This window comes from Sinocyclocheilus anshuiensis, unplaced genomic scaffold (assembly GCF_001515605.1).
Source record: "Sinocyclocheilus anshuiensis isolate Anshui unplaced genomic scaffold, SAMN03320099.WGS_v1.1 scaffold163, whole genome shotgun sequence".
Taxonomy (NCBI): domain Eukaryota; kingdom Metazoa; phylum Chordata; class Actinopteri; order Cypriniformes; family Cyprinidae; genus Sinocyclocheilus; species Sinocyclocheilus anshuiensis.
The window spans coordinates 981736-992028 of record NW_015548223.1 but is presented as its reverse complement, the minus strand read 5'-3'; the positions used below and the strand labels follow the sequence as shown (position 1 = coordinate 992028).

General features: G+C 36.9%; 1 protein-coding gene across 2 annotated transcripts in view; it reads left to right on the top strand.

Moving 5' to 3' along the window:
• Nucleotides 1-8384, top strand: part of LOC107654321 (serrate RNA effector molecule homolog) — a 25814-nt gene extending 17430 nt beyond the window's left edge. For both annotated transcript variants that reach the window (XM_016441356.1, XM_016441357.1), the window contains exons 11-20: nucleotides 228-289; nucleotides 1669-1747; nucleotides 1837-2028; nucleotides 2129-2299; nucleotides 4781-4934; nucleotides 5240-5433; nucleotides 5719-5875; nucleotides 7417-7512; nucleotides 7849-7951; nucleotides 8074-8384. In XM_016441356.1, the coding sequence (XP_016296842.1) occupies nucleotides 228-289; nucleotides 1669-1747; nucleotides 1837-2028; nucleotides 2129-2299; nucleotides 4781-4934; nucleotides 5240-5433; nucleotides 5719-5875; nucleotides 7417-7512; nucleotides 7849-7951; nucleotides 8074-8149 (1284 nt within the window). In that variant the 3' untranslated portion in view covers nucleotides 8150-8384. The remainder of the gene's footprint in view (nucleotides 1-227; nucleotides 290-1668; nucleotides 1748-1836; nucleotides 2029-2128; nucleotides 2300-4780; nucleotides 4935-5239; nucleotides 5434-5718; nucleotides 5876-7416; nucleotides 7513-7848; nucleotides 7952-8073) is intronic.
• The last annotated feature ends 1909 nt before the right edge of the window (nucleotides 8385-10293 follow it).

Genomic DNA, 10293 nt, shown 5'->3' with positions numbered 1-10293 from the left:
TCTTCTGTTTATTCAGCTGCAGCGATAGGCATTTTCTGGGTTTCTTCTGCGAGGCGTATTTGGAGTTTCTCTGGCCTTTGGATGGAGATTTACTACTGATCACAGAACCCTGCTTTCCTGACAAGATGCACATGACAATCGTAGCTTTTGCCTAATCGCAAAACAATGCAGATTTTTGCTATTACTGTCCATGAATTGTTATCTAAAGACTGCTACTTTTTTGGCAGCTGTGTCGACGTTATCCGGGATTTGTGCGTGTGTGTTTGTCAGAACCGCAGCCAGAGCGCAGGTAAGTTGAAGTTGGAGTCACTTCAGGTTCAGCACTTTCGAGTGGGTGGTACAGCTGAAATTCTTATTTTCAGCTTATTGAGGATATTCGGGGTTGCATTTTCTGTTAAGCTGATGTAAAAATATGTATTCAGGGTCGCCACCTGGCCTTAGCCCTTCGCTTCTGTCATTTTTGACCGAAAAATTTTATGCATTGATTTTTTTTTTTTTTTACTTCATCGGAATGGTAAAAAACTTGGTAAAGGTTCTGGAGCTTGCTATGTGAACACAAAGTCATGGACATGGTTAGAAAATGTTAAGTGGTCCAGAAACAAAAATAGGCACACCTGTATTCTTCATGGTAAAAAATTACCAAATTAGTGTGTTTTGGGACTCGGTTCGACACTGTGGTCAAAAGCGTTTTTCAAATATTGCTTAGTGCACCTTTAAGCAAGAATCTGCCAAGTGTCTTCTTCAAGATCTAAAGCATTCAATATTTAGTTTTCAGGTCTATGCTCAAAAAGTGGTTAACAGGATAAACTACTAAATATAGATTAAGTGCCATGAAATCCCCTAAAAATACAAAAAGTTCTATAAAAAACATTATCAAACTAAAATATAGTACTTTTATTCAATTGAATTAAAACATTTTTCACATTTTTGACTGCCACACGAAGAGCAACCAGAGGGTTAATGTGTCAAATTTAGTTTTAGGTCTAAAAGGTCTCAAATTTGTTAATACAAATAAATGAGAAAAATTATATTTAAATCTTATTATTCTTTCAAGAATCGGCTAAAACACATCTCTTCCATCTTTATTTGACCCTCTAACTCTAGCACTCTATTCTAATTCTATTCTTTATTTAAAAAATATTTTTTTTAAACTTGCCCCTTTTAGAATTGCACTCTTTATTTACTAACTACTTGTTTTCTTATAAAAAAAATTGAAAATAAAAAAAAAACTCACACTTGCTTCTCTAATCTTTTTGCATTCTATCTATTTGTTTTCTTTTTATTTATTATACAATTATAATTCTGACTTTCTGACTTCTGATGAACAAAAGCAAAAAAGGCCTCTAACACTTGCTTGCTCTATTCTTTTTCTATTTTATCCGTTTTCTTTTTATTTATTATATGATAAAAAAAAAAAACTTGCTACGTGTACTGCATTAAGCTAACTGAGACTTGTTATAGCACTTGCATATCATTGCTCTTTTGTTAGTTTTGATTGCTTCTATTGTCCTCATTTGTAAGTCGCTTTGGATAAAAGCGTCTGCTAAATGTAAATGTAGGTTTGCATAGTAATTGCATTTGTGCCAGTATAAAATGTTTCCTTAAATCATTTTAATGCATGAAAGCAGACGTGGGGGAAAAGCTCAAATTTCCATCTCTGTGACTCAGGTTTTTCAGGCGTTGTTGGGTGACCTTCGACAGAGGTGTGAACATCAAAGAGATCTGCTGGAACCTGCAGAACATCCGGGTGAGTTCTAGAATCACTGGCTTGAGGAACCACACTGTGTAGCAAACGTCTCGCTCGCTCACTCTCTTCTCCTGTTCCTCTCTGAGCAGCTGCGGGACTGTGAGCTGGCTCCTGGGGTCAATCGAGATCTGGCACGTCGTGTGCGGAACGTAAACGGAATCACGCAGCACAAGCAGGTTCTCCGTAATGACATCAAGCTGGCTGCTAAATTGATCCATTCACTGGATGACAAGGAGAGGCTTTGGAGCCACAAACTCAGAGAAGAAACACATGCTCTGGAGGTATTCTCACCTCAGGCTGATCAAATATGTATTTATTTTAACACTGAGCTTTTAAGTGTGATTACTTGGCTTATTTCCCCATTTCTCTTATTTCTTGAAGCTCCCTGCACAGAACCCCATTTTGAAGAACATCACTGATTACCTGATTGAGGAAGTGAGCGCAGAGGAGGAAGAGCTTCTGGGAAGTGCAGGGGGAGCTGATTCTGATGAGGCATCCAAAGAGGGAAACCCCACTGAGATAACTGTGGAGAGAGATGAAAAACTCGTCAAGGTCAGAAAAAGTGTCGTTATCATTTTACCCCAAAATCAGCAGATGTAATACATTACACCGCCCTGCATCTTATTGACTGAATGAAATCCGATACTTGTTTCTTACTAATATTAGGTTGCCGATTTAAAAAAAAATTTAAAATAGTATCTGTTTTCCTCGAGCAGGTCTCACACTTACAAAATATAATGCATTTTGTAGCATTTTTGCTTTCGACAGCCATTTGTAGGGTGAAGAAGTCTTGTATTATCCCCAGGGTTCCTACACAGTTTGGAAAAGTATGGAAAAAATATTTGCATTTCCAGACTTTTGTCCCCATTTAGTTTTCTATAATAGCAAATGAAGAATTTAATGAGAATTTGTCAGACAAGAAGTGTGTTTTCATGGCAGCTGTTTAGTGGTTGTCAAACACGACTGAATGAATTCAAAGTGCACTTTTTCATTATGCAAAATGCAGGTTATAAGCGTTTTGGGTTTCTTATGATATTCTTATAGCACCATATTACAGAACCTCTGAAAGGATCCTTGCAAAAATAAGAAATTATCAGACTTTTATATGCATACGAGAAACCATTCAACTTGGCAAATTGGACGATACTCACTGAGCCACCTATATACTGCCCTAACAAAACCCAAGTTTTGAACAAGTTGTTTCATTTTCTTCACAGTAAGATGGCAGTGACGCACAAAGAAAATGGGTTATAGTATATATAAAACTAGAAATTGTAATGCGTAAGCTAGGGCTGTCCAAAAAAAATTCGAATTTCGAATATTTGTCGTGTTTAAAATAAAAATCCACATTCGAATGCAAAACCGTTGCATTCGAATTTTAGGTGTGCGACAGGCAGCCTTATCAGTGGCACACGAAATGCAACGATGTAAGTGTCTTTGCATTTTAATGTTTTTGTTAGTCTATCCAGTTGAACCCACTAGATGCGGCGCTACTACGTTGTTCATTCAAAATATTGCGGGAAAAAAGAACATCAATGCGGAGATGACGTCAAAACTGAAACCAAGCCGTTCACACAGAACGCATATTTATCACATTTTCTAGAGGGACATCTATCACCTCACTCGTGTCTCGCACAAGAGAGCCGCATGTTTAGAAAGCCATGGAAAATTAATGTAAGTTCAACTTTTTAAAAACATGTCTCAAGACTTTATGGCGGTGTTTCCCCATCCCACTGCATTTCAAGTTTTTAAATGAAGAAAGTACTCTTTGTGATTGGTTTTCGGCCTTTTGTATTAAACTATACGTTCATGCATGATTCTGTTTTGTTTCTAATTGTTTAAGCAACTTTAATTATATAAGGTTTATAAACATTATTTTAAACATAATGCACTTTTTTCAAAGATAGTAGTGTTATTTTATTATGCTTTGAAGAAACGGGCATAATATTTTGTTCGATGCGCCCTCTTGTGTCCTCAGGAGAGAAGCCAAAAGCTTTTTTCCCCCCTAACTGAAATTATGCCTTGTAAATTCGATTATAATTCGAATATTGAGAATATTTAATTACAAAATTCGAATTTAGTTTTTGAGCCATTTTGACAGTTCTAGTGTTAGCACACACAAAAAATGGAGTGTCCCATGCTCGTGTCAATAGTTTCTCAAAGGCACAAAAAGTGTCTTGTATGCGTGCAAAAGTGTTTTTTTTTTTTTTTTTAATAGAGGCTCTGTATGTTGTCACTTTGAGAAAATCCATGGATAAACCCCTGAGAAAATCAAAATATTTACAGATGACTGTACTATATACCAAATATAAAGCTGGAAATAACGCTCTATGAACCATTTATTAAATATGGTCTGAAAATCTACTGAGGTTTGGAAAAGTATGGAGTTTTGAGATGGAAAGTGTGTAGGAACCCTCTATCCCTTAATCAACAAAACTGCCACAAAGACATGATTCTGAAGACATTCCTAATCCTGATTTCCACTTTTGCAGATTGTAATTTAAATGATACATTTTGAATACTACTTTTTCCCATTTGACTGCTTTTGTTATTTTGAGTGCATTACAGCTGATACAGACATCATTTGAAAAATCTCTCTACTTATTTTGTGGAGATAAACTGTACATGGTGGATTTTTATTTATTTTTTGATAGTTTCACTCAGATTCATTGTATTAGGTAATATTAGGCCTTTTTTGCAAATCAGCAAGTTTTTTTTTCATTGACATTATTTTGGTGACAATTAAGTTGTCATTGCTATAATGCAAAAAGAAAATCTCATTCTCATTGTCGTCATATTTCAGAATTATTGTGCCTAATTGTCATTAAAATGCAACACGATTTAAAAAAACTACACTGATTCAGAAACTCGTTCTGATATATTTTGCATGTCCTCAGTACTGTCAGTGAGATCGATGAGTGTAAATGAGAATTTCAGTCTTATTTCAGTTTGGTGCTGCTTTGACTCCTCTTAGAAAAGTGTGTTCGTCTGCAGTGTGAGCTTCAGGAGTGTTATGTGTTTGTCTTCTCCCAGGTGTTGGATCGTCTCCTCTTCTATCTGCGTATCGTACACTCTATTGATTATTACAACACCTGCGAGTACCCGAGCGAGGACGAGATGCCCAACCGCTGCGGCATTATCCATGTGCGAGGACCCATTCCCCCCAACCGCATCACTCACAGAGAGGGTAAGCGCTGCCAATACTGCTAACAAGAGTCCGTACTTCCTGAAGTGTGATTAATTTGTTCAAATGCTTTGTTTAATGTAGAGTTGATTATATGAGCAAGCCATTAGTTGGTTGACTTCCTAAAGAGTGTAAATACTGTGGCTCTGTCTGAATATTTCTGTCAACTTCTGACTCAACTGGTGGCCAAAAGTTTAGGATGAGATTAGGTGTTTGTACAAATTGCAAAAAAATGACATTTCACCATTTACGTAATCCCATGTAACACAGAAATGAACTGATTTTGCTGATTTTTGACCCTCTTGTAGTGGCTGACTGGCAGAAGACATTCGAAGAGAAGCTGGGATCCTTGTTCAGTGTGAAGGAAACCCTGTCTGAAGACGAGGCAGCAAAGATGGGCCGCAAAGATCCAGAGCAGGAATTGGAAAAGTTTGTGCTGGCCAACACACAGGAGCTGGGCAAAGACAAGTGGCTTTGTCCTCTGAGTGGCAAAAAGTTTAAGGTGTGTGATATAACATGCTCTGTTATTCATCGGGTAGCCTTAGGCCCTGCACTGTAAGAAATTATTTTAATTGACGTTAATTAAACATTGGAGTACAGTTTACAAGAAAATGTTTAATTGATCAATGTCATGTTTAATTGAATGTTACTTGACATTTCTTTGTCATTATTTGTGACATTTACTAGTGATTTCATGAGTGAAACTTGCAAATCATACACCAGTTTTTCCAGTGTAGGGAGGTGGTTCATTTTTGACAAAATCAATAAAAAATGAATCTCTCTCAAGGGCCCAGAGTTTGTGAGGAAGCACATTCTAAACAAACATGGTGACAAGATTGAGGAAGTAAAGAAAGAGGTCGTCTTTTTCAACAACTTCCTGATGGATGCAAAAAGACCCTCCATCCCAGAGATGAAACCTCCACCTCCTCCAGGCCCAGGACAGGGTAAAAAGCACACATCAATCTTGATGATTTTTACAGTGGGCGTAGAAAAGAATCACTCCCTTTGAAATAATCTCATTGTGTTGCTTTGCAGCCTGAAATGAAGACGGACAGTTTTTGTTTTATCCAGCTGTATTTACTCGGTGCAAGTGAAAGATATAACACCAACATGTCAGAAAAAATTAAAATGCAGAATCACTGAGGTGAAAAAAGGATCACCCCCTTGTCAGTATTTTGTTGAACCACCTTTTGCTTTAATTACAACCTTTAGTCTGCTGGGATTTGTCTCTACTAACTCTGCACATCTAGACTTTGCATTATTCGCCCCCCCCTCTTCTTTGCAGAACTGCTCAAGTTCAGTTAAATGTAATGGTGAGTGTTTGTGGACTGCAGTCTTCAAGTCATTCCACAGATTTTCAGTGGGGTTTAAGTCTGGGCTCTGACGAGGCCATGCAAGGACATTCAGCTTTTTCTCCTTCAACCTCTGTAAACCTTCATTGACCGCTTTCTGGCAGAGGGCAGCAGATTTTCCTCAAGAATTTGATGGTATTTTGCCTCGTCCATGTTTCCTTCTATCCTGACGAGTGCTCCAGTCCCTGCTGCAGAGAAACACCCCAGAACAGGATATTTACTGGAGTAATGCTGTTATTTGGATGCTGAGCTGTATTGGATTTCTGCCAGACATATCGTTTGATGTTGAGGCCAAATAATTAAATTTTAGTCTCATCTGCCTCAGAGGTGCGTTTTGGCAAAGCTCAGTCATAACTGCATGTGGCCTTTCTTGAGGAGTTTTTTTTTCCATACAAGCCACATTTGTGGAGAAAATGTGATATTGTTGTCACATGCACACAATGACCACTCTTTGTCATAAATTCCTGAAACTCTTGGTCGCCTCTCTGATCAGCTTCCTCCGGCTCTTTCATCCAGTTTGGAGCGACGTCCTGATCCAGGGAGGGTCTGTGTTTTACCAGATACCTTCCACTTCTTAATAATAGACTTCACTGTGTTTCTAGCAATTGATGAAGCCTTTGAAATGTTTTTCTCCATCTCCTGACTTGTGCCTGTCCACAGCTTTATCCCAGAGATCTTTTGACAGTGCCTTGCCACTCATAGTTGATTGTTTGCTTCAGTTGCACTACCAAGGACTGAAATGCTCCAGGAAAGCTCTTTTCATGCTGAGCTGATCAAAATGAGCACAGCTGATCACAGTCGAAAGTCACATGGCTTTGTGTGCCATTGAGAAGGTGATGAGCTGCACCTGATTGAGTTTACAAGTCATTTTTAGGAGGAGGGTGATCCTTTTTCAGTGATTCTGTTTTTAATTTTTTTCTGACATGTTGGTGTTATATCTTTCACTTGGATGTTATAAGTTGCACTGAGTAAATACAGCTGGATAAAACAAAAACTGTGTCCATCTTCATTTCAGGCTGCAAAGCAACAAAAGGTGATTATTTTAAAGGGGGTGATTCTTTTCTACACCCACTATATATCGGAAGAAAAATCGCATTATCCGAAACTTTTCAAATTTTTCTTTCTCTTGTTAGGAGTGCTTTCACCTGGAGGTCTTCCGTTCCCACCTCAGGGTCCTCAGGGTCTCATGGGTTTTGGCCAGCCCAGACCTCCAGTTATGGGTTATGGAGGTGTGTGTTTGTTAAAGTAGTAAAGTCAGAGTGAAAATGACCTTGAAGCTTTGGCATTTTCAGGAAGTCGTGATGTGATTTGCATCGCAGTTTTTCAACAAGGGTGCAACCATAAAACATTGATATATCTAGCCTTTTCCTTTTTCCAAAATGATCTAAGCTTTGAAATTTCTCATGGTCATACCAAACTGAAAATTTCAGGGATTTATATATTCTAGTTTTCAGGCGAAGTAAAGTAATTGAAATTATTATTATTATTTTTTTTTTTTTTAAGTCGAATCATTGTGGTGCATCTGTAAAACATATTTTAGAGGCGTTTCTTTGACACTTTAACAGGGGGTCCTCCTTACCCACCCAACCAGTATGGTGGAGGCGGCAGGGGCAACTACGACAACTTCCGTGGACAAGGCGGTTACCCTGGAAAACCTAGAAACAACCGGTGAATTTCTTTGTATTTCAGTTTTATTTTAATTACAGTTAGGGAACGGAAGTGATCGTTTTAGAAGCTCTTTCAAGGGTGATAATAAACTAAATCTAATAAAATGTCGCTGTTTTTTCCAGAATGATGCGTGGGGATCCTCGAAATATCATTGAATATCGCGATTTAGACGCTCCAGATGATGTGGACTTCTTTTAGAGCTCCAGTTTTATTCTTTCCATTTTAATCCTTTTTTTTTTTTTACAGTTGTCTCAGCATTTTCTTTTTTTTTGCATTCGTTGCAGAAGCCGCCCCCTTACTGTCTTCTCCTGTTCGCTCATATGTATTACAGTAGTGCTGCACCTGAAGTGAACGCATGTCCTTTGTTGAAAGTCACTGCGTACTCAAGTGTTATAGATATTGAGCTTGTGGCCTTTTTTTTTTTTTTCTTCCAATAAAACTTTGATTTGGATCCCTTTTGTGTGTTGTATTGGTTTTTAAATAATTAAATGTTATATACAATTTTTTTATTAAATGATAAATTACAATGATTTCTATATCTCATTTAAAAACAACAACAAAATCATGTTTTCAGTAAAGCACTTGCAATGGAAGTAAACTCTTAGCATTGCAGAGGGGCTAAAAAATGAATTTAAAAAGCCAGTTTATTTGATCCATATCTTTATTTTAAATTGACCTTTTAGAGGTAAACTGTCCACTAGGTGAATGAATTCCTGCATTCCTGTAGTTTGTTCTGTGTAAACGGTCGTGAAATAGAGCATTGCAGTAATATAGAGGGGGAGAGAATAATATTAAACTTGGAATATTCCTTAAGCTTTGAATGAAATCATATATACAGCTCCCAATGTTACAGGTGCATCTCAATAAATTAGAATGTCATGGAAAAGTTCATTTATTTCAGTAATTCAACTCAAATTGTGAAACTCGTGTATTAAATAAATTCAATGCACAGACTGAAGTAGTTTAAGTCTTTGGTTCTTCTAATTGTGATGATTTTGGCTCACATTTAACAAAAACCCACCAATTCACTATCTCAACAAATTAGAATACTTCATAAGACCAATAAAAAAACATTTTTAGTGAATTGTTGGCCTTCCTTGAAAGTATGTTCATTTACTGTACATGTACTCAATACTTGGTAGGGGCTCCTTTTGCTTTAGTCCTAGAAAGCTATTATTATCAGAACACGTGAGCATAACATAGCGGTTAGCAGATCAATGAATGAGAGGGGGCAGAGTTGCCCATATACCACATCATGTTACAACACAGTAAGGTTATTGCAAACAGAAACAATACTGTACTACATCGATGTTTCCTGGAGTTTCACAATTTGAGTTGAATTACTGAAATAAATTAACTTTTCCATGACATTCTAATTTATTGAGATGCACCTGTAGATGCATTAGTTTGACAGCCACTCATCAGTTTAAAAAGAGGCCTGCTGATTAGTATTTAATGCATAAGTCCTAAAAAGCAAGATATTGGATCATTCAGGGCAGACCTGATCACAGTTATAGGTCATGTTTTGGGCATGAATTACTCCCTCTTCCCAAGTTCATTGTATTTTTACAAAGTGCAAGCTCAGCACATGCAACATCTTTCACACGCATACAGCAGGGTCACACTGTAAATCTGATGTTCAAAGTCTAATTTAAACATTAAAATAAACTTTTAGGATGTTGAGAAGTTTAAAAAAATTATGAAAAAATGCACTATTTGTATGATAATCAAATGCAGATGTTTATCTGAACATTTCAAAATGACTATGTACTGTATAAACAGCATGTATTTAAAAAAGGGGGAGCTTATTGGCAGTGGCTAACCAGAAAAAATGTAAATTCAAGCCCAAACGGTTGCCGACCCTTGGCCTACAGTGTAGAAATTACATATTGGTCATAAGACTTGTCATGAAGAAAATTCATATGGGGTGAAAAAAAGGTTTTTAGTGTGTCTCAATAACAATCCTCCAAGACCAAATTCAGAATACACCTCCTTTATATAGTAGTCATATTGCTTATAAACATTCAGTTCCACTTTATGAAGAACTAAAATCTACAGAATCCTAACTACAAGCAGCTTCTTACTGTCTCAGAAAAAGGAAATGAATTACACTGAAGAATACAGTAAAATGGAGATGGAATGTGAACCAAGGAAATCATTTCAGAGAGGTTTGAAATATTTATGTATTTGTGTATATTTATTTATATCATCCCAAATTTGTAAACAGTGAACTTCAACTATTAATCACATTCATGTGCTAATTAAAGTTATGAATGCTTTGTGCTGATGCATGCATCATTAACATTATTGCTTATACATACTTGTATTTGATCTTTCAAGCT